Below are 22780 nucleotides of genomic sequence, written 5' to 3'. Positions count from 1 at the left end.
CATTGCCACTGTATGACACAGCTACTTGCTAAACAACCAGATAAGGAATAAGGCTGCCCTTCCCCCCATGAGGTTCCCTCTTTCACAAAGCCCTGGGTAACCTAGATGACTGACCACCTGAGTGGTCCCATTTCTTCCTTATCACACCCTAATTCCCATTCCTATTCTTTAACCATAAAGAGTGAACCCATAAAGCCCTAGACACTACACCCTTGGATCCAAATAAAGGCCGAGGTCCAGGTTCATGCCTTTCCCTTCCTACCCCACAACCTCACTGTGTACCCCTCAGGTTTGCTGGGTACCCTCCAGGACATTTGGGTAATAAATGTTGTTTCTCAGGGCGCCTGGGTGGTTCAGTTGGTTAAGCGTCTGACTTGACGCTTAGCTTAGGTCATGATCTCACGATTCTCGAGTTTGAGCACTGCGTCGGGCTCCGTGCTGACAGCTCAGAGCCTGGAGCCTGCTTTGGATTGTGTCTCCCTCTCTCTCTGCCCCTCCCCTGCTCACTCTCTCTCAAAAATAAACATTAAAAAAAATTTAAATGTTGTTTCTTAAAGTCCCTCTGATGGTTTTTACTGAGGTGCATCCTATCCTGATAAGCAGTTGAAAAGCTGGTCCAGCAACATGGTCCCCTTGGGGGAAATGTCTGTTGGGGCTCACTATGACTAATAGGGGCCAGCTGAGTGCCTCAGGTACTCAGAGCTGATAGGATTGCTATCATTAACACAACGGAGAGATTTGTTGCCATGCTCTGCTACTGGGAAGTAGTATCTTCACTCATATCTAATTGTTCACGTCAGTTAAATGCAAATAATCTTTTCCTTTTGTCTTTGTTTTTTTTTTTTTTAATTTTTTTTTCAACGTTTATTTATTTTTGGGACAGAGAGAGACAGAGCATGAACGGGGGAGGGGCAGAGAGAGAGGGAGACACAGAATCGGAAACAGGCTCCAGGCTCTGAGCCATCAGCCCAGAGCCTGACGCGGGGCTCGAACTCACGGACCGCGAGATCGTGACCTGGCTGAAGTTGGACGCTTAACCGACTGCGCCACCCAGGCGCCCCCCTTTTGTCTTTGTTAATACTACTTATTACATCTTTGTTTTTAATACAATAGTATTAGTTTACATTTTTTGGAACAATCCTAAAGTTACAGAAAAAGTCCCAAGTGTATTTCCTTAAATTATTTGATGGAAAATTGGGAACAAGCTGTTCCAACACTCCCAGCATACTTATAGTAGTTCCTATGACAGGGATCCTCTCTTACATAAGCATAACATGACCATCAAAATCAGGAAATTAACACTGGTACTTCACTACTGTCTAACCCGAGACTCCACTACAGGCTCACCACTGCCCAAATAATGTTCTTTATACTGAAAAGATCTAGTCAGAACCTTGTGTTGTATTTAGGGGTTGTGACTTTTTTAGTCTCCTTCAATATGAAACTCTTTCCTTAATTCTTATAATTTTGAAGATTTCAGGCTTTTTAGAAAATCCCTCAATTTGGGTTTGTCTGATGTTGCCTCATAATTAAATTCAGATTATGGCACTTTGGCTGAGTCACACAGAAGTGACTCTGTTTTTGTTTTGTTTTTTTACATTTATTTATTTTTGAGAAACAGAGTGAGACAAAGCGTGAGCGGGGGAGGCGCACAGAGAGAAGGAGACACAGAATCTGAAGCAGGCTCCAGGCTCTGAACAAGTGGCCAGCACAGAGCCTGATGCAGGGCTCGAACCCACGAACTATGAGATCAGGACCTGAGCCGAAGTCAGACGCTCAACCCACTGAGCCACCCAGGTGCCCCGAAGTGACTCTATTTTTAATACATACTATCAGGTGGCACATGACTGTGCCTTGTACTATTACTGATGCTATTCACCTTAACCAGCTGCCAGTCTTCTCCAAAGTTCTTTCTTTCTGCTCTGTAATTACTAAGCATGTTGTAGGGAGGTACTCTGAAACAATGTACAGTCAATTCTCATTCTTCATAGTAATTATGTTCTACAAAGTTGTCGTGAACATTAAATTAGTGAATAGTAAGACATTGCCCCTAGAGGAAAAAACAGGGCTAGGTTCCTGTGAGCCTCTGGACACAACATTTTCATTAACTGACCAACATATAACATTGTTTCACACGTGTCTGTGTTTAAGAACACCATGTATTGCCGATAAACACTGAACTCCCAGCCAACAGTGCTATAACTCAAGGCTGAATGAAACTTCTCCAACAAATGTATTTTCTCTATAAGGCACATGAGAGCCTTCTTACACTACACAACATTTCAGTACTACTTATGGGCCATTTTAAACAGTGAAATCACCAAGAAACAGCACAAAAAAAGCAAAGAATGTAGTACTAAACAGGCTATGAAAAGGACACACACACACACACACACACACTATACTTATTATTTATTACATTTACAATTATTTCTGTATCTACCTATCTGTTGAAAACCATGAGTTCACACCAATGTCTCCTATTCTAAAACACCATGGGGTACATTCTTCTTCCTTTTTCACACTGTGATGTCCTTTTCAGGTAACACAAAATCTAGCTCCCATTAACCTTAATATTATCTACTTATTAGATCAACCCTCTGCAAGTCACCAATCTTTTGCTGCTGTCCTCCTCTCTGCACCCTGACATCCTCTTCGCCCTGCTCAGCCCTCAGCGAGAATGCCTTTTCACCACATTTGGTATGCAAGAGACCACACTGTTCATACTGCCTTGTCCACAAGAGCAGCCTACACATGCTGCTCTGAGCCTGTGGCCCCCATGTCTGTGCAGATGCCTGCACTGTTCAGCACCTCCTACTGTCTTTTGAACTGAATGGTTTCAGAAGGGTTGAAAAAGAAGGGGGAAGACAATGCAAACAATTTTGGCAGCTGAATTTTCTTCAGTATTTAAAAAAATAAATTGCCGAGATCATCTAGGCGATTTAGATCCTTAAATTGGGCCAATAATATAAAAAAAAAAAAAAAAAAAAGAAGAAATCACTATGTTGTGGCACAAGTATGGTGTGAACATCCTTCAACTTTTAAGCAAATCCATTTATGCTCTTGATAATTTTCCTTTAGTTGATACTTCTGCTTGTTTTCAGTATTGTTTTATATTATCAGGGAACACAATTGTGCTCAGTAGAGTAACAGTCACAGCAATTGATTGCACATGCATTTACTAGTCACCTTTTCACTGTGTATTTGTACTACTAGAATCCGGGCAGGTTTTGGCAAGGTGGTGAAAATGTGCCTTACTGACCAGTAAATACAGGAATAGCTTTGTCAAGATTGTAGGTAGATAGGTAACTTTTTGGCTCCTAAAACTTTTCTTCAAGGTTATGTTTCTTGTAAAAAAAAAAAAAAAAAAAAAAAAAAGAGGTAATAAAGGCCAGGAATGCAAATGAGATCTTTGTTTTTCTCTCCTAGGAAAAAAGCAGTTAAGATGATTTCCTTCATGCCATCAGGAACAGGTCAGTCTTTCTCCACACTTACATTAACATCTGGAAAGAATGGAATTGTTGCTACTCTTTCTTTTTTCTTCAGAGGCTCTACAACAGGGATAACAGACACACGGCTACACCTCCTCCTTCCGTCCTCACTACTGTATCTAGTCATCAGCTCCTAGAACCAAGCATCATGCCTGTTACCATCTCAATGCCATCTCCTGGCACATCAATCAATGGTGAGATGAATACATGAATAAATAAGATACTGGCAAAGTGGCTTGAACACACTGTCCTTTCATTTCCATCCCTATGTACTTACAGCATTCCAGGGTCCCATTTTTGATTAAAAAAAAATTTTTCAAACCCCTCAATATTAAATCAGACTATTCTCATTTTAGAAATTGTGAACAAGGGGTGCCTGGGTGGCTTAGTTGGTTAAGCATCAGACTTTGACTCAGGTCATGATCTCATCGTTCTTTGTAGGTTTGAGCCCTGTGTCGGGCTCTGTACTGACAGCTCAGAGCCTAGAGCCTGCTTTGGATTGTGTCTCCCTTTTTCTGCCTCTTCCCCGATTGCACACTGTTTCTCTCTCTCAAAAATAAACATTAAAAGAAAAAAAGAAACTGTACACAGACTCATCACTGATTATTTCTGGCAGAAAAGATAACACACTACCTCTGCACTCGGTACACTCGAGTCCATGGAGGCACGAGAGCAAGGATCCGAGCCACCAATTCGATCAGGTCACTAGGAGAATAACTTTTATATCTTCCTGATTTCCAGAGCTCATAAAGCCCAGTTCCACGAATCACCAGGGTAGGGTAGAGTTTCAAACCATCAGGACGAAAAGCAGGGTTCTCAAAAAACTCCTGTGAATGGAGAACAGAAAATTACCACTCCGTTAGTTCTGCAGAGATTGGTGACGTTTCGGTGGTCAAGTTTCAGTCCTGGGCCAAGTTCTCTCACATACCTACACAGTCCTTAGACTGCTTTTCCTTTCCATCAAGGGAGAGGATGCAGACAGAACAGAAACTCATTGTTTTCACAGCCTCACTGAAGCAAGCTGTGCGTGTGCTGGGTTACAAAGCCCTCGTTAATCCAGCCCCTGTCTACTGCTGCAGTCTCAGCTCCTGCCACCCTCACCACCTTGCCTTTCTGCCTTTGCGAAGGCAATTTCCTCTGCCTGGAAAGGACATCAATTTTATTTCATCTAGCTAATCTTCAGGTCTCAGCATGAATGCCAATTCTTCAGAGAGGCCTTCCTGACCTTCAAATACAAGCTGCCTCTCTTAAAAATTATATTGTATTCTATATTACTGCTTGCTTAATATCATCACACTGATAATTTATCTGATGCCTGCCTTCACCTCTAGACTGTTTCTTTCCTTAATAATAGATTTAATTGTTTAAACTTTTAAAAAGTTGTGACAGAAATCATCACTTGCCTGCAAAACCTAAAATGCTTACCAAACAGCCCTTTGTAGGAAAAGTATGCCAATCCCTGGATATGACTATTTTGTCTTCAGGCCAGCTGGCACTGTTCCTAACCTGGGATACACACTATTTGTTATCTAGACACTGAGAAATACATCTAATTTATCTACTCTGACATAGTCATTTCCTGTACTATATCATCCCAGCTGGCTTTATTTGGGAATAAAGCAAGGAGACACCACGCATTACCCTTTCCATGACTTTGCACTGCTCATTTGCTTTTAATTTTGCACAATGTGTGATGGAGGAATGAAGGTGGACTCAGTTTCCTCTAACCCCACCCTGGCATTAATATCTATAAAGCCAGCAGTACTGCACCTTGTGAAACCATAACAATGCTTTTTATTTCGTGCTACATTCTTGCCAAGCTTTCCATTGCTTAACTTGCTTTTCAAAGAAATGTAACTATAGACTTTTCGATCTCTCTCATTGATTTCTGTAATATTCTTCAATGCTGTATTCTTTGTGCATCATTTGGTCCTAGGGATATTCTTCTGTAATTGCATGTAATTTTCCCTGTAACATTTTTATATTAAAGATTCATCAGGCCTTTGATAGTTTATAGCCACCCAAAAGAATACATATGCAAGTCATTCTGTACCTAGTTTTGAATCCATATTGGAACATGGTATTTCAGAGGAGCAGTTCAGGTGCTTATATGATAAGTTTAGAAGGTAGATGGGCTGATAAGAATGATGATAGACGAAACTGGTTCTGGACTTCTGGCTAAACATGGAGAATTAAAATATGTGTTTCCTTCTTTTCCCTCCAAAACCACAGTAAAATAAGAGATGATTTTTTCAAAACGTATAAATCCAGAAGAACAAAGAGAATATCAGAGGAGAGGAAGGTGGAGGGGAGAGAGGACTGGCCCAGTGATGGTAATAAATTTTTGAAAGACAAAAATGAAGACTGGTAAATGACTTTGCAAGTATAGAAAACTGTAAACAAAGTATTTGCAAAAGGGGATACCAATGAAAGACCAGCTCAGTCACACTACAGTCCCAGAAAGGCTCATGAGTCAAAAGTACCAGGAACCAGGCAGGATAGAAGAAATCATGGCATCAAAGTGTATACATGGAGGGATTTATCCCTTATTCCTTTGCCCTTCCCAAAAGAGTTCTACCTATTTGTTCCCTGAAGAAACTGCTGGATTCTGAAATTCCAAGGTACAAAGGAAAGTCTGGGTGGGGATAAAGGTTGAAAACAGGGAGATTAAGTGAAAGTCAGCACACTGACTAATGGATTCCCTGCCTTGCTCCCCTGATGCCAGCAGTCCATTTTCTATGACCTATTCATACTGCCAGCCCCCAAACAGGAAGTTGGAGAGTTCATCTCTGGATTAATCAAATGGCCCTAAATAAGAGTTCAAGACACTGACATTCAAGTACTGCTCTTTTAGTCCCTTACTTTTAAAGTATGACCATTTGGCTAAGGATCACCAGAAACTTGCGGAAAGCCTAGAAAAGAAAGGGCAGAACAAAACAAAAAGGAAAAAAAAAAAGGAACTGAGAGGAAAGAGGCATTGTGTAAAGGAGAATAAAACTTAAAAAAAAAACCAAAAACCTTTATAATTTCTTCAGAGAGATAAGAGAAAATATATTACATCCATTAAACAAGAATAAAATGCTAGAGAAAAATCAAACAACCAGGATGTAAGAAAGAACTTTTGAAAATCAAAGCCATTACAAAAATTAAAACATGTATTAGAAAAGTTGAAAGAGGGCGCCTGGGTGGCGCAGTCGGTTAAGCGTCCGACTTCAGCCAGGTCACGATCTCGCGGTCCGGGAGTTCGAGCCCCGTGTCAGGCTCTGGGCTGATGGCTCAGAGCCTGGAGCCTGTTTCCGATTCTGTGTCTCCCTGTCTCTCTGCCCCATCCCCCGTTCATGCTCTGTCTCTCTCTGTCCCAAAAATAAATAAAATAAACATTGAAAAAAAAATTAAAAAAAAAAAAGAAAAGTTGAAAGATAGAGGTGAGAATATAAGAAGAAAGCAGGAAAAAAAGGACGAATAGGTAAAAAATATATGAAAATTCTTGATGACGAATGTCAGATCTAACATTTGCTTAAGAGGAGTTTTAGAAAGAGAACACAGAAAATGAAAGGGGAAAATTATCCAGTGGTATAACAGATGACAGACCCTTCAAAATCTAGCACAATTAGTTAAAAAAAAAAACTCTTGCTAAGATACATTACTGTGGAATTTCACAACATATGGGATAAAGACAATCTCCTAAAATATTCCAGAGTAAAAAACAAACAAACCCATCCAGGTTACATACATTATAGGATTAAAGAGTAAGGAATATAGGATGAGGAATAAAAAAGATATTGTGCTCCTTAAGAGCAGTACTAAAAGCTGCACGGCAGTGGTGCAATGCCTTAAAAAAATTATTTTACAGAATTCTGTAAGTGTGAAGGTAGAACAGAGCCATTTTTTAGCACACAAAAGGCTTACTTCCCATGATGAATTCTTCCTCAGGAAGCTGCTGGAAAATGTATTTTAGTAAAGTCAAGGAATAAACCAATAAATAGGGTTAATTTGGAATCCAGAAAACAAAGTATCCAAGCCACAAGAGTGGTGACAAGAAGCCCCCAAAGAGGACACTTGTGAAGTAGGCACAGAGAACTGCCAGATCAGTTTGGAGTTGGAAGAGGGGACATCCAGGAGTCACGGTGCTAGCCTAAAAAATTAACTGACAGAATATCTAATAAGTTAGGACACTGACAGAGAGGCTTTACCATTGGGTGGGTACATTTGAAAGTTACAGGTGCACAGAGAACAAGGTAAATAATAATAATTAAAAAAAAGACAACTGTTAACTCTAGAAAGAAACAAATGGTTGTTCAAGAAAAGAACGTTATATATTTCGTGGCTCCACGTCAGTAATCATTTATGTAAAAACTGTAACGTAAACATTGACCATTAACTACTAATGTAACTAAAATAGTGATGTAACAATATTGGGAGAATGGGAGCAGAGTACTAACGAATGAACTTTTCAAAGACTATAACAGAAAGACAAGAGAATCGATCTAAAACTGACAATCAGGAAAAAAGCAATCCAAGCCTGGTGGTAAGAAATATAGAAGTAAATACCAGGGCAACAACCCCAGCTACAACAGTTGAAAGTGGCAGAGGACTACTGTGTTTGTCATTTTATTATGTAACAACTTTTCTATGATAGGGATAAAAAGCTGAATAAACGTCATTCTGGTACCACGTGAATGGCAAGTAGAAGGGAAAACGGCTAGTGGCAGGGCGACTTAGCTGAGGAGCCGTTTCACTGTGAAGGTGAACTGAGGAAAGTATGAACTCTAGTTGCGGCAGTGGGATGAAGAGGACAGGACGACAGCTTTGAAAGATACGCAGAGGGAGAAACTGACAGAATGTCCCGTGGAATTCGACTCAGGGTATGAGGGGACGATCACAGCAGCAAAGATTTACTGAGCACTCACTATGTGCCAGAAACTTTTCTAAATGTGTTGCATGTATTTTCTCAGTGAATCTTCATAATAGGTTGATACTATAATTAATATCATTTTTGAGATGAGGAAACTGGGGAACAAAGCAGTCAAAACAGTCTGCTACTAAGTGGTGGGGCCAGGATTCAAACTGGACAGTCTGGCTCCAGAGTCCAAATATTCTCTACCTGCTCCTGAATGATTCCTGAATTTCTGACTAGGGAGAGTATATGGATAAAGCGGCCACCAACTATGATAGGAAATACAAGAGGAAGGGGGAACAGATGAATATGTCTATACTGGACATACTAAGTTCTAATTACATGTATGACATCTGGTGCTAGTTGAAGAGTATTAAGTAACTGGTCCTAGGAGCCTAAGGCTTCAGGCTGGAGAGAAAATGAGGCTCACTGAAGCATACGTAGTCAAGTTAGAACAACAGAAGAAAGGCAATCATACAGAACAGAGCAAAAGATGGAACCTACATCTAAATGGAGGGAAGAAAAAGAAGATAGGGCAGAAAGAGCAACAGTCCTGGAGGCAAGAAGAGAGCCAGGAGATAGCAGAATCACAAAAGCCAGGGAAATGAGAATCCCAAAATGGAGACACTCTTTAACAATAACAAATGTTAAGACTGAATAACATGACAGGAGAGAAATATTCTTTGCGTTTGGAGATTAGGAAGTATTTTACAACATTTGAGAGAAGAGTTTCAGTGGGAGGTGGAAGCCAGATTGCAGTGGATTTGAGAAATGAAGGGGAGGAGGAGACAGAGACACTGGAGCGTTTGTAAAATGACCTGGGTGCACTCAAGGAAAAGAAAAGAGGGTATTGCTGTCTTTCACTGTAGTCACAATTTGACTTTTAAAATGAGACATGTATTCCTTTGATACAACTAAAACATAACTAAAAACAGAAAGAGGTTTAAAGTTTTGTTTAAAAAAAACCTCAAAATGGATAAAGGACCTGAATGTGAGACAGGAAACAATCAAAACCCTAGAGGAGAAATCAGGAAAAAAACCTCTCTGACCTCAGCCGCAGCAATTTCTTACCTGACACATCTCTAAAGGCAAGGGAATTAAAAGCAAAAATGAACTATTGGGACCTCATGAAGATAAAAAGCTTCTGCACTGCAAAGGAAACAAGCAACAAAACTAAAAGGCAACCGACAGAATGGGAAAAGATATTTGCAAATGACATATAGGACAAAGGGCTAGTATCCTAAATCTATAAAGAGCCACCAAACTCCACACCCGAAAAACAAATAACCCAGTGAAGAAATGGGCAGAAGACATGAATAGACACTTCTCTAAACAAGACATCCAGGTGGCCAACAGGCACATGAAAAGATGCTCAACGTCTTTCCTCATGAGGGAAATACAAATCAAAACCACACTGAGATATCACCTCATGCCAGCCAGAGTGGCTAAAATGAACAAATCAGGAGACTATGGATGCCGGAGAGGATGTGGAGAAATGGGAACCCTCTTGCATTGTCGGTGGGAATGCAAACTGGTGCAGCTGCTCTGGAAAACAGTGTGGAGGTTCCTCAAAAAATTAAAAACAGACCTACCCTAGGACCCAGCAATAGCACTGCTAGGAATTTACCCAAGGGATACAGGAGTGCTGATGCATAGGGGTACTTGTACCCCAATGTTTACAGCAGCACTTTCAACAATAGCCAAATTATGGAAAGAGCCTAAATGTCCATCAACTGATGAATGGATAAAGAAATCGTGGTTTACATATACAATGGAATACTACTTAGCAATGAGAAAGAATGAAATCTGGCCATTTGTAGCAACGTGGATGGAACTGGAGAGTGTTATGCTAAGTGAAGTAAGTCAGGCAGAGAAAGACAAATACCACATGTTTTCACTCATATGTGGATCCTGAGAAACTTAACAGAAGACCATGGGGGAAGAGAAGGGGGAAAAAAAGCTAGAGAGGGAGGGAGGCAGACCATAAGAGACTCTTTTTTTTTTCTTTCAATATATGAAGTTTATTGTCAAATTGGTTTCCATACAACACCCAGTGCTCATCCCAAAAGGTGCCTTCCTCAATACCCATTACCCACCCCCCCCCGCCCATAAGAGACTCTTAAAAACTGAGAATAAACTGAGGGTTGATAGGGGGTGGGAGGACGGGGAAAGTGGGTGATGGGCATTGAGGAGGGTACCTGTTGGGATGAGCACTGGGTGTTGTATGGAAACCAATTTGAGAATAAATTTCATATTAAAAAAAATAAAGTTTTGTTAAGATCCAACTTGACTTGTATTTCAACATCATTCAGGTCACACACAGTCATTCATAGTCAGACTTCCCTTCACCTAGAAAAGCTAACACAGAAAGATGCCATGGAAGGGGTGCTTACCTAAGAGCTTGGAGACTCACCACTGACTAACAGTTACTTAATCTCATGAAGCCTGTTTCCTCAACTGAGGAGAATATAACAGGTGGTCTTTTCTGATATAATACTCTTCTTAACCTGTACCCTATGACACTATCTTAAGTAATAAGCCTTTAAAACAAGGCATTAAAAACAAAACAAATAATAAGAAATGCCTCTAGCCATCCCTGCCAAACAGTAACTTAATCACATTGGCTTTGGGGGGAAAAACAGCTCAGTGGGGGTGGGGGGGTAACTTGTGAGTGTCCAGCATTAATGGACTTTGAAAGACTTCTGGTAACTGAGAGGAGATTCTGAAGAGAAATTTTTCCTAAAGAGAAATAGACATTCTTCATGCATTTTTAGCAATCTTAGCTTGGATATCCAAGAGCAGTCTAATTTTTAAATTAATAAAACACCAAACCAGCTAAAAGTTATTTTGAGTAATAAGTAAGCTCTATCTGAGGATAGGTGGAAAGGGCGAAGTTAAGAAAAAAGAAAACTTCGTTTCTGAGTTACTGGAAAATAGAAGTAAATGCTATGTATCACACACAGCTATAAGCTGTGCACCTACCACTGGATGAGAGCGTGAATTTGCAATAAACAGACACAAATAAACAGACACTAAGAGCAGTGACCCAGAAATGACCTAAACAACAAGGTGTAAGATCTAGCCAATTTATAACACGTATACTGTAAGCATACAACCCAAGATACAGTTGTGATAATCTCAGCAAGCTGGGTAGTAGCTTTATGGATCCGTGCCAGGAAAGGCTACCCTGTCCTCTACAGAGATAACATTTTGTAGACTTGTGTAATTATACCAGCAGAACCCCGATTTAGTAACCTTTCCTATGGAACAAAACACATTAAGGAAAATATATCTGTGGGTTGCTAATGATGTGACAATAAAATAAAGTAGGGAAAAAAGTTTTAAAGTATAAAATATTACTGCCTACTAGTTCAGGAAAGGTTGTGAATTCCAAATAGACCCAAACAAGATTTCCTAAACAAAAACTAGTTTTAAAAGTTTTATGTGAATTTTTATTGGAGTGTATCTTAAATACAGAAAAGTACACAAACTCCAAGTGTACATCTTGACAGATTTTTATAAATCATGTAACCAGCACCCAGATACTCAAATTAAGAAAAATCGTATCAAAACCTTAGAAAGGCCACCTCATACCTATTTCCAGTTACAATTCCACCCAAAGTTTTTGGACTTCATATTAACAGAAATGTGTGTTAGGTGGTCTTTTGGATCTGTTTTCTTTTGCTCAATTTTATGTTGAAGAGAGTCAGTCATGTTGTTGCATAAGGTTGTAATTATTTTTTTTATAGTATTTCATTGTATGACTACATCACTGTTTACACATTCTCTTGTTAATGGACACTTGGGTTCTTGTTGCTCTGATATTACCAACAGTACTTTGTAACCATGACTTTTGGTAAATATATGTAGGCATTTCTGCTGAGAATACATCTAGGAGTACAATTCCTAGGACATGGGTATGCATATGTTCATAATTAGCAGATAATGTCAAACAGTTTTTTTTTACCATGATATACCAATGTAAATTTACTGCCACAAGCAGTAAATGAAGAAAGAGTTCTAGTTGTTCCATACTCTTACTAACACTTGATTTTGTCTTTTTTCATTTTACCTCTTCTTAGCTTTTCTGGTAAGAATACAATAGGAACGCATCATAGTTTAAAATTTCATTTCTTTGAAGATTAATGACTTTAACAACTTTTAAATATGTTTACTGGCTGTTCAAATATCGTATTTCTGTAGTAGTGCCTGTTCAAGTGTTTTTGCCCGTTCTCTTATTGAGCTTTCTGCTTTTTTCTTATTGATTTGTAGAAATTATTTAAGATGATTTTAAGTTAATTTTGCAGAAAATTTTTCTCTAGAGAGAAATCGGATTTCTCATGTTAGCTCTATTTTGTCACTCATTTATGTGCTGGGATGTAGTTAGAAAAGAAATAATATAGTGTTCATATTCTCTTTGAGTTTTTCTGAAAAGATTACAAACAAGGAAGACAGATCTGTTTACATGAAGGGTTATCTTTGCAATATTATCACTGAACTTTTCTTTATTTTGAAGACACTATGGAAAATGAATAGTAAGGCTCCACTATTTGCTATTATTTGAAACATTCCATAATTTTTTTCCCCAAGGATACTTAAAGTTATGAATTCTAGCTATATCTCTGATTAACCTAAGAGCTGTGCTAAAGAAAAGTGTTTCAGAGGACTTTTAGGCTTGAAGCCTGAGTACCTGGCTATTAACTACTGAGGAGAGGTTATTAGATTCAAAATCTACTACACAGCTAACACGGGGGAATTAGTAACAGGGACATTTATGAATTAGTACTATCTTCAGTTGTAATTCATGGGCTTAAAAATAAAAAAAATTTAAAAGGAAAGAAAGAATTATTAATGTCACAAGTAAGGCAAAGTGAATTCCATTTTTCTAAATAGAGTAAAATATTTTTGTGAATAAAATAACTTAATACTTTTATCCTCTTCTCTCCAAGAATATCCCTAAGGCACTTTCCCTATCTGAGAATCTAAAGGAAAAAAAAAAAAAAAGTTCTTACCAATCTCATTTCCCAACATGTGACAGAGAGTAAAAACAAAAACCCAGCCAACCTGGAGTTAGATATTAAAATATCAAAGAAGAGAAAACCCAGAAAAAAACCCAAACGTTTTCTTTCACTATTTAAGGAAATCCTGAAAGAGAAAGGCAGTTCTAAATTCAGAAGCATCTGAAGAAATCATAAATAAATAGGATGGATTTGACAGCAGATACAAAAGTGAAAGGCCCGAGACAGGCTGGGTAAAAATGTGTAACAACTATAAAAACAAACAAACAAGGAATCTATAATGTCCTCACCTAGAAAGTTCATCTAAATTAACATTAAAAATAGTCATATCCAATAGAGTAATTGGTCAGAGAACAAAAATGCACAATTCTAAAAAGATGAATTATGATTATTGCATGCAAACATAAAAAGCGTATTAATATAATTACAAAATACAAGTTGAAATGACATTTTTATCCAATAAATTAGCAAAGATAGAAACATTATAACTATGTGTGTATATAAATATATAAACAGGAGAGTGTTATTTGGGGAAAAAATAACCCTGCTAAAGTGAGTATAAATTGTTATAACCCTCTGAAAAGCAATTAAGTAATATGGAGAGATTCTTGAAGTGTTTATACCTTTACCTGACAATTCTACTGCAGGGAATTTATCCTAACGAAACAGTCCTAAATACTACAAAAAGTTATAGGCATCAAATTGTTTACCTGCAGTGCTATTTACAATACAAAAAACTGGTAATACCTTCAATTTAAAAAATTTGGAAGTAGTTAAGCAAAGTAAGGCATATTTATTCAATGGAAATTAAGCACACATTTAAATATGTTAACATTGACTAACACAGATAACTGCTTATATAACATTAAGTGAAAAAGCAATTAAAATAATTACTTATCATATATATGCCAGTTTGTCTGTGTGCGTGTGTGTGTATATGTTTGTGTGTATATCTATATCTATCTATCTATCCATATATATACATCTGTGTGTATATCCCTCTGAAAAGCCTAAGCATAAAAAAATCCTAGAAGGAAGTACATTAAAATGTTAGGGTTTTATTTGGTGTGGGCACTGTGAAGAATGACTCTTCTTTGTTTACAGTGTTCTACTCTTCCATAATGAGGACATATTGTTTTAATAATGGGGGAAACATTAGCAGCAAATAATCACAAAGAGCAGAGGGGGTAGAAGCAGCATGCAGAGGCAGTCTAAATCAGCCTGGTTGAAGACAACACTTACTGTAAACTGTTCAATGTCCCTCTCTAGTCCCACATTTGGCAGATCAGGCATCATATGAGCCACGACTTTGAAACCAGAATCCTTGGCCAGGTGAAATGACTCGCAGACTGCCTTCACAGTGTGGCCCCTGAGGAAAGAAAATTCACTACCTGTTACACAAATAAAAGGGCAAGAAGGTTAACACAAAAAACAGAGGAAAAACGATCTATAACAGTGGTTTTATAATGAAGACTAATATGGCTGGGGAATAAAAATCTCAGAAAATCATTTTTATGTCTCTATCTCTGAGAAGGCCTGGAAATAAATCATTTCACTTCTGAGATATTTCTCAGAAATTCCTCATGTACCTACTCGAGGTTCTGACAGTAAATGACTGGGGTAACCAGAGTTAATGTCTACTAAAATTATTTGGTTTAGCATCATCAGCCAAAGTAAGGTTACTAATATACATATTTAAGTTAAAAAAAAAATAATGGGCTCAAAACCAGGCAGAAGCAGCCTCTAAAAACCTTTTGAAATTATTTGTAGAAATAAATTAGGTGTCATAGAGTGACACCTATGTACAAAATAGATTTCACTCTGGTGGTCTGCAAGGTCCTTTAAAAATGAGAAAAGTGAATGATTTAGTGACAGGGCAGAATCATTTGCGGCCAGCTGGATAAATCATCTTAACATTTCAGTATCACATCCAAGTAGGAAGCAAGCCCAAGAACAATTTGGGGCTACTAGTGACTGAAGCCCTATGTCAATCCTTTCATCTCCGAGACATTCCCGTTCACCACAAAAAATTCCTAGAAACATGGACTCCAGCCCACTCTGGATGTTCCCATCCATTTCCAATCTCTTTTTGCTAATCATTTCCCAATTTATATGACTAGGCCAGGCCTCTCTCCTGACACACCATCCAAATATCCAGTACTCTAAAACTGTACTGTCAATTGTACAATACCACAGTCTCTAGGCACATAGTCACTCAGTTTATATTAATTAAAATGAAAAATTTAGTTCCTCATACTACCATACTGGACAGCGTAGGTGTAGAACACCTTTCTTCTTTAACACCTTCTTTAAACACCTTCTTGTTTAAATGAGTGCAACAGTCTCTTAACTGGTCTTCCTTCTAGCTTGTTCTTCTTAATCCACTCCCATACTGTGATCCTTACAAAGGAATCTTTCTAAAACGTAGGTATGCTCCTATCACAACTTAGTTTAGTCTGTCCTCAGATTAAAGCCCAAACTCCCTGGGCTGACTTCTAAGTCTCCTCATCATTTGGCCACCCTGGCTTACGTTTGCAGCCTCACCTCTTACCACTCTCCTACCTCATGCTCTATGCTGTAACCAACCTAACCTACCCCGAATCCCCGAAATATGCCATGTGCTCAGGAGTTTGCTTGTATGCTTCTTTCCGCTTGAAATAATCTTCCTCTTCCCCACCTAAGTCATACTCTTCCTTTAAGCCTCAGGTCTGACGTCATTTTTTTCAGAAAGCCTTCCTGACCTTCAAGAGACTCTTCCCATCTCCACAGGTACGACCCTTGATCACAGCAGCAGTAAAACCAGTGTTTCTGGTTTAAGACTCCCCCTATAAGAGTGCATTCTACTCAGGTTAATCTTTCTTAAGTCTGATATCTGTGCAATTCTTCCCTGTGTTCAAAAGTATCTAACAGACCTCTATTACCTAAAGGAAAGATTCCTCCCTCCTCAGCCTGGCATTCTTCCTGGTTGTTTCTAAGATGCTGACTGGTATAAGTTTCCCTAGTTCTCTTTTACTTCCTTCTCCTACCACAACCCCCAGTCATGTCTGCCCCTCCCAGTAAAGTAGACCCAACTCAACACATACCAATTCCCTGAAGCCTGCCTTTACACCTACAGTCAATGATCTGTGCTGCCTAATAAAGTCCTAAAATCTTTTGTTTTTCTCTAATTCACCGATTAATCATAAAGTTCCTTACACAGCTAACCTTTCATGTGTGTCTTTTCTCCCCAACTTAGTGATCTATTTCTAGAGTTCTAGAAGAGAGCTTCATAGGGCTCTATCAATCCTTATTTCTATCCTTCCTTACCTCCCAAATTTCTCAAAGCTTACAACCATTGCCCACCAACCTTTCATTACTCTGCTGACTGGCATCTGCTTCACAAAAACTAATCTTTTAAATATCACCTCGACTTCCTTCTTATTCAAACCCATGCTCCTCACCTTCTCTCCAGCTTTAAACGACTGACCTTGAGCCCTGCCTTCTGCTTTCCATATGGGAAAGGCTGTTTATGACAGGAAGAAATAAGAGCATGTTTACAGGCTACTGGAAAAGAGCCAGTAGAGAAAAGGCTGGAAATCAAGGAATGGGGATGGAATTAAGAGCAGAGATAGAAGAATGACTCTGAGGAGAAGGAAACCTATCCATCCTTCTCTAAGATTGGTAGCAAGGTGGAGAGAATGAGTGTGAACATAGATATAATCAGTGGGAGTAGAAGAAGGCTTGTGCAAAATCATTTGCCCCATCTTACCTGTTGGTATCTCTGGCCACATCTTCATAGACACTCTGTACCCCAATCTCTAGCCTTGTGCAGCCATAGGTCAGCATGTCACCTAAATGCCGCTTCATACAGTAATCTGGTCTGGTCTCAATAGTAATACCAATACACTTTGTGAGGCTTCTCTCAGAATACCTGTAGAGCAAATCTAAAAGTAAACAACTTGCCACACTTTAGGACATTTGCTCCCATTTAAAGGACTGTCTTCTCTTAGTCCTCCCAGTATAAGACAGTTATTAAGAGCATGGCCTCTGGAGCCAGACTGTCTGAGTTCAAATCCTGGCTCTGCTACTTCCTAACTATGCAAGCAGAAATGTTATTAACCTCTCTGTGCTTTGGTTTCATCATCTGCAAAATGAGGCTAATAGTACCCATAGGACTGACATGAGTTAACTAGCATACAGTAGTGTTAGCATCATCATTATCATTCTTATTCTCCCATAGTATGCTGCAACCATAATCTCCTTGCAAGCAATGATTTCAACTGTGAAAACCCCAGCAGCCGTTTTTCATACAAGTGAAAACTATTCTGTCTTACTTACTTCCCAATCCATATTTTACAGTCATATTAAAGAAAAGGAAAAAAGAAAAAAAAAGAAGGGGGTAAGGTATGTATAATGATCATAGAAATATTTTAGATAAAATGTCTTCTATATACACACAAGTCATTCTGCCAAGTCTATTAATCTTAGCAATGGTTTACAAAATTAGGAATCATTTTTCTTGTTCACTAACACCAGATATCAAAGTAGTGAATAATACTTTAGATTCAAGCTGCTTGAGTTAATGGCCTTATTGCTGGCCCAAAACCCAGAGATAAAAGTGACCTGCTAAGGGGGCTGCTGATGTGAGGGGATAGGAGCTGACATTTTATAGAGGCCACTGTGGCCAAGCACTATGCTATACGCTCCATCCATATAGAATGCTCCATCAGCTCTATGAAGTGTGTCCTCTCATCTCCATTTCACAGATGAAGAAACTGATGTTCAAAGAGATGAAATACCTTGCCAAGGGCACAGAGCTCATAAAGTCCAAGTCAGGATTTGAAATTGGATCCACCTGACTTCTAAATCCTTATTCTATATTTCACTTTATCCCATTGCTTAGATAATTCAGTATGGAACATCAGACTTCTCTTTTCAACTTCTCTAATGTCCTAGAACCCAATGACTTTTTTCGGTGCACCCTTCCACAGCTTTCTCAATTTTTGGGGAGGGTGAGGGAAGCCTCTTCTTTTAATTTATTTATTTTTATAATTTATTTATAAATAATTTATTTATTTTTAATTTAAATTTTAATTAATTAATTTATTTAATTTCCTTCCTTCCAAAAGAGTTCATAGCTCTTTCTAGAAGTATAAAAATCATAAAATTTCCACAATTTTGTAACTACTCCTTTAGGTTCATTTCTTCATTGTCAGTAAAAATGGACTCACTTAATAACAGTTATTAACAAAGTTAAGAATCACTGAACTGGGAGGACTAATTCTAAAATCTTTCATTCTCAACATTCAAACTCTTCTGCAGTGTTTATTACTGTACTCTATAAGGTTTTACACAGGATTACCAGAGGCAACAGGACTGAAAGTAAACAAGTAGCCCAAAGTTACTAAAAAAATGTAACATAAGACAGAAAAAGAGCTCAGATTTTATCAAATCTTGCCTAAGACAGGATACCAAATCATTCTGCTTTTTTGAAATGATTAAATCAGAAAGTCTCATGCCTCTCAAATAGATGGGTACCAAGACCTGCAGTAACAGAAGTACAAATGCCATGGATAAATGTAACCTTCTTTGAATTATCAATTGTTGTGTTTGGGGAAAATTATTTAAAAAAAATTAAAACAAATATTCCAATATTATGGAGAAAGAAAATTACAGGAAGAGTGATTAAGAAAGATGAAAGCAGGAAACTCTAAATTAATGTATTTAAGAAAGTAAATCAGAACATCTTAGAATCAGGCATTCCAAATTTGCATCACAAACCTATTTTTTTTTTAATGCTTATTTTTTAGAGAGGGAGACAGAGTGTGAGTGGGGGGGAGCGGCAGAGTGAGAGAGGGAGACACAGAATCTGAAGCAGGCTCCAGGCTCTGAACTGTCAGCACTGAGCCCAACACAGGGCTCGAACCCACGAACTGTAAGATCATGACCTGAGCTGAAGTCGGACATTTAACTGACTGAGCCACCCAGGCATCCTACAAACCTCCCTATTAACTGGTAGTGTTATAAAGCCTCCAGTATTTCTTAAAAGGATGCCGCTGAGTTAGGAAGCTCTGCAGCACAACAGTACCTTGCATCACTGGGAAAAAAACTAGAGGGTGGGTAAGTGCAACTTTGTCTAGAGGAAAGAGAAAATTACCGGCTAATCTTTCTATTGCACAGGTCATCTAAGGCATACAGATATACAGAAGAAGCTGCTGCAGGGATGATAGGGTCTCTTCGTAAGTAGGTGGAATATAGTATAAAGACAGAAACAAACCCTATTCTCAATTTAATTCCACTTCAAAAATGTCTTTCCTTTGGAAGAAAATGTCATTACCTTTATCAGGCAAAGAAATGGAGGAATTAAAAAATAATTACAGTTTTTAAAAGCAAACACTTCATGTTCACAAAAAGCTTTTACCATTATATTCTTTTTAGAATTGTATTTTCATTTGAAAAGCAATTAAGCAGAAACCCTTATCAAATTTGAATGATAAAAACAATGAAGCATTATCCTAAAGAACAGAGTATAAGGTCATCTTTCCTATAAGATCACTGTATTTTTATTAGGATTTTTGTTAATGTTCTTTTTAGGCCTACAGCCACTGAACCTGCCTCTTCATTTAACAGAGGTATAAAGATATTAATGATTGTTCTGTAAATATTTACATACAGGCTTTCAACTACTCTAAGCAAAATACGGCTTTCATGGCCTGTTCTAACATTCTGTTATTATTTAGGTAGCCATCCAATAGTATGAGTCTCTTTTGGTACCTAGTTCAACCCCCATACCTTCCCGGGGTCAACAGAATTCTTAAGCTCTTGAGCACCTAGGAAATGTGCCAAACATTTTCCAACCTTGATCATAAACCCGGGTCTTCTGATTCCAATTCCACTGCTCTTTTTGTGATATTACAGGGTCATCTTAAATAAATCTGGAGACCACCAGCATGGGGCTACACATAAGTGCATCCTACACTTTTTTTGTGTGCCACAGTAGCGGCACCAACTACAAAAGATGCTAATATGCTCTGCAAAGCCAAATGTAACTTAATAACTTATGTTGACAGTATTTTTTTTTACAAGGTTGGGGGGGTTGAGTTGAGATGGGACAATACCTTCAGAATTTAAAGCATGCAAAAACTAAATGCTACCCAGCCTTCAAAACATAACTTAAATTACAGTTCTCCTTCCACAACATCTTCCCAGAGCCTCGCATAACTTTGTAACCCCACTCCCAAAGCATCTTGCCTATGATATAAACACAGTTTGCCATGTTATTTGTGGATGTTTGTGCGTCTAGACAGGAGGTTCTTGGAAGGCAGTAGGCTCGAATACATTTAGAGGTAACTGCTTTAGGGCTTCAGCACTAAAAACTCTCCTTCAATAAAAAAAAAATACAAATATGAAGAATGAATAAATGAATCAGGCATAACCAAAGACACAGAAGGTCTCTCTTTACTCCCATGGCAGCCTCTAGATAATTTTGCTGGTTATCTTTCCTCTTACAGAGTCAACCCTAGAAGGTGCCTAGCACTAGACCAGGTATTCTATAGAAAGTAATAATACAGTGGCGCCTGGGTGGCTCAGTTGGTTAAATGTCTGACTCTTGACTTTGGCTCAGGTTATGATCTCGCAGTTTGTGAGTTTGAGCTCCACATCAGGCTCCATGCTGGCAGTGTGGAGCATGCTTGGGATTCTCTCTCACTCTCTTTTTCTGCCACTTCCCAGCTCACTCACCCACTCTCTAAGTAAATAAATAAACTTAAAAAAAAGTAACAATACAATAATTCTTGTGCTAGAGATGCTAATCTAGCTGCAAGAAATAAGACACACAGATAAAATCAAGAACTACCTAAGAACAAAGAGCTAAAAGTGGCAGAAATATAAACATACATTATTTCTGGGTTCTATTTATAGGAAGAACAAAGTGAACTATAATAGTGATTATCCATCGGGTGCCTGGGTGGCTCAGTCAGTTAAGCATCTGAAATGGCTGAGGTTATGATCTCATAGTTCATAGGTTCCAGCCCCACGTCAGGCTCTGAGCTGACAACCAGGGTCTGGAGCCTGCTTCAGATTCTGCATCTCCCTCTCTCTGCCCCTTTCCGCTCATGCTCTCTCTCTCTCTCTCTCTCTCTCTCTCTCTCTCAAAAATAAACATTAAAAAAATAAATAAAAATAACTATACCTATTACTAACTCCTTGGCTGAGGGACCCCAAACAAGGGGACACTGAGGGAAGGCGGCAATTCAATGTTAAAGTCTCTGTTATCTTCTGGAAACTATACGAGTCACTCCAAGAAGGCTATGGGTATCAAAGACCGCTTCTCATTGCTATCAGTTTGTCGCAGTCCTCTCTAAAAAACCTCTGTCATCAATAAAGGTGGCTGTGTCTTAGTCTAGTCCTGTGTGAAATCTCACTACAGCTCTAGGCCTAAGTTCCTGAAAGTCCTACAGAACCTTTCCTACATAGACCTCAACCTGCTCAAAGCAAACTGCAAAGTATATAAAAATGGTACATAGATGGAATGTTAATTTTCATTTGTCATAACGTACAAACTCTCTTCTGTATCTACAATCCCAAAATCGGTAAGTGGAATTTATAAACTTCTTTGGGCAACCAAAGATTTGTTTGAATTGCCAAATAACATCTGGGGTTACTGGTACAACTGGTACAATTCCTCAGTAGTAGTGCCACAGAACAAATTCTTTTTGATATAATCATATTTGGAAATTTTCTCAATACAACTTTATGCTCTGTACAATGCTATGCTGGTGGTATTCTAGACTTATGAATGACCGATTTGGGTGTTTGATGATTTAAAAATAATATTTTTTCCTTTTTTTTTTTTTTGTTGAGACAGTGGTCAAGTTTGCTTCCTAGATATTGATTGTTATGTCAAATGACCGATAAAATAGTAAGGTTCTACCCAACACACACCAAGGAAACAAACAGAATTTTGATTTTTAAATGAGTACAACTTATGAAAAACTAACCTGATGACTTTGTGTTTTAGAAACTAATCAGGGACCCTTGATCCCTATCATGTTAGTTGACAAAGTTTAAGGTATATTAAAAACAACTCATAACATTTTGGGTTCTGATTCTTGTGACAGCTGACAAGAATGCTATCAGACAGTTAAGAACTAACAGCAAAGCATTATTAATAGACAAAAATCACAGTTATTACACATTCTTTTAACATTACATTCACATTCAAATTTAAGGACTATATTCATAAATGCATTATAGAAAAGTTGTCATTGTCAGAAAATGACTGCTATATGAAAAATAACTTGCAAACACATCTTTTAGATAAATATTCTCATTCCAATAAAATTCTTCAAACCACAGAATGTCAGAGAAAGAAGTAATTTTAGAGATAATATAGT

General features: G+C 38.3%; 1 protein-coding gene across 1 annotated transcript in view; it reads right to left on the bottom strand.

Annotated features, from left to right (window-relative positions):
• ELP3 (elongator acetyltransferase complex subunit 3) overlaps positions 1–22780 on the bottom strand; it is a 98093-nt gene that overhangs the window by 35329 nt on the left and 39984 nt on the right. Inside the window, exons 8-10 of the mRNA XM_045461481.1 lie at positions 17155–17316; positions 14649–14775; positions 4125–4318 (exon numbers count right to left, since the gene is read on the bottom strand). Coding sequence (XP_045317437.1) covers positions 4125–4318; positions 14649–14775; positions 17155–17316 — 483 coding nt within the window. The remainder of the gene's footprint in view (positions 1–4124; positions 4319–14648; positions 14776–17154; positions 17317–22780) is intronic.

This window comes from Leopardus geoffroyi, chromosome B1, assembly GCF_018350155.1.
Source record: "Leopardus geoffroyi isolate Oge1 chromosome B1, O.geoffroyi_Oge1_pat1.0, whole genome shotgun sequence".
Lineage (NCBI taxonomy): Eukaryota > Metazoa > Chordata > Mammalia > Carnivora > Felidae > Leopardus > Leopardus geoffroyi.
Note: the sequence above shows the minus strand (reverse complement) of the source record. Positions and strands in the feature narration are given on the sequence as shown.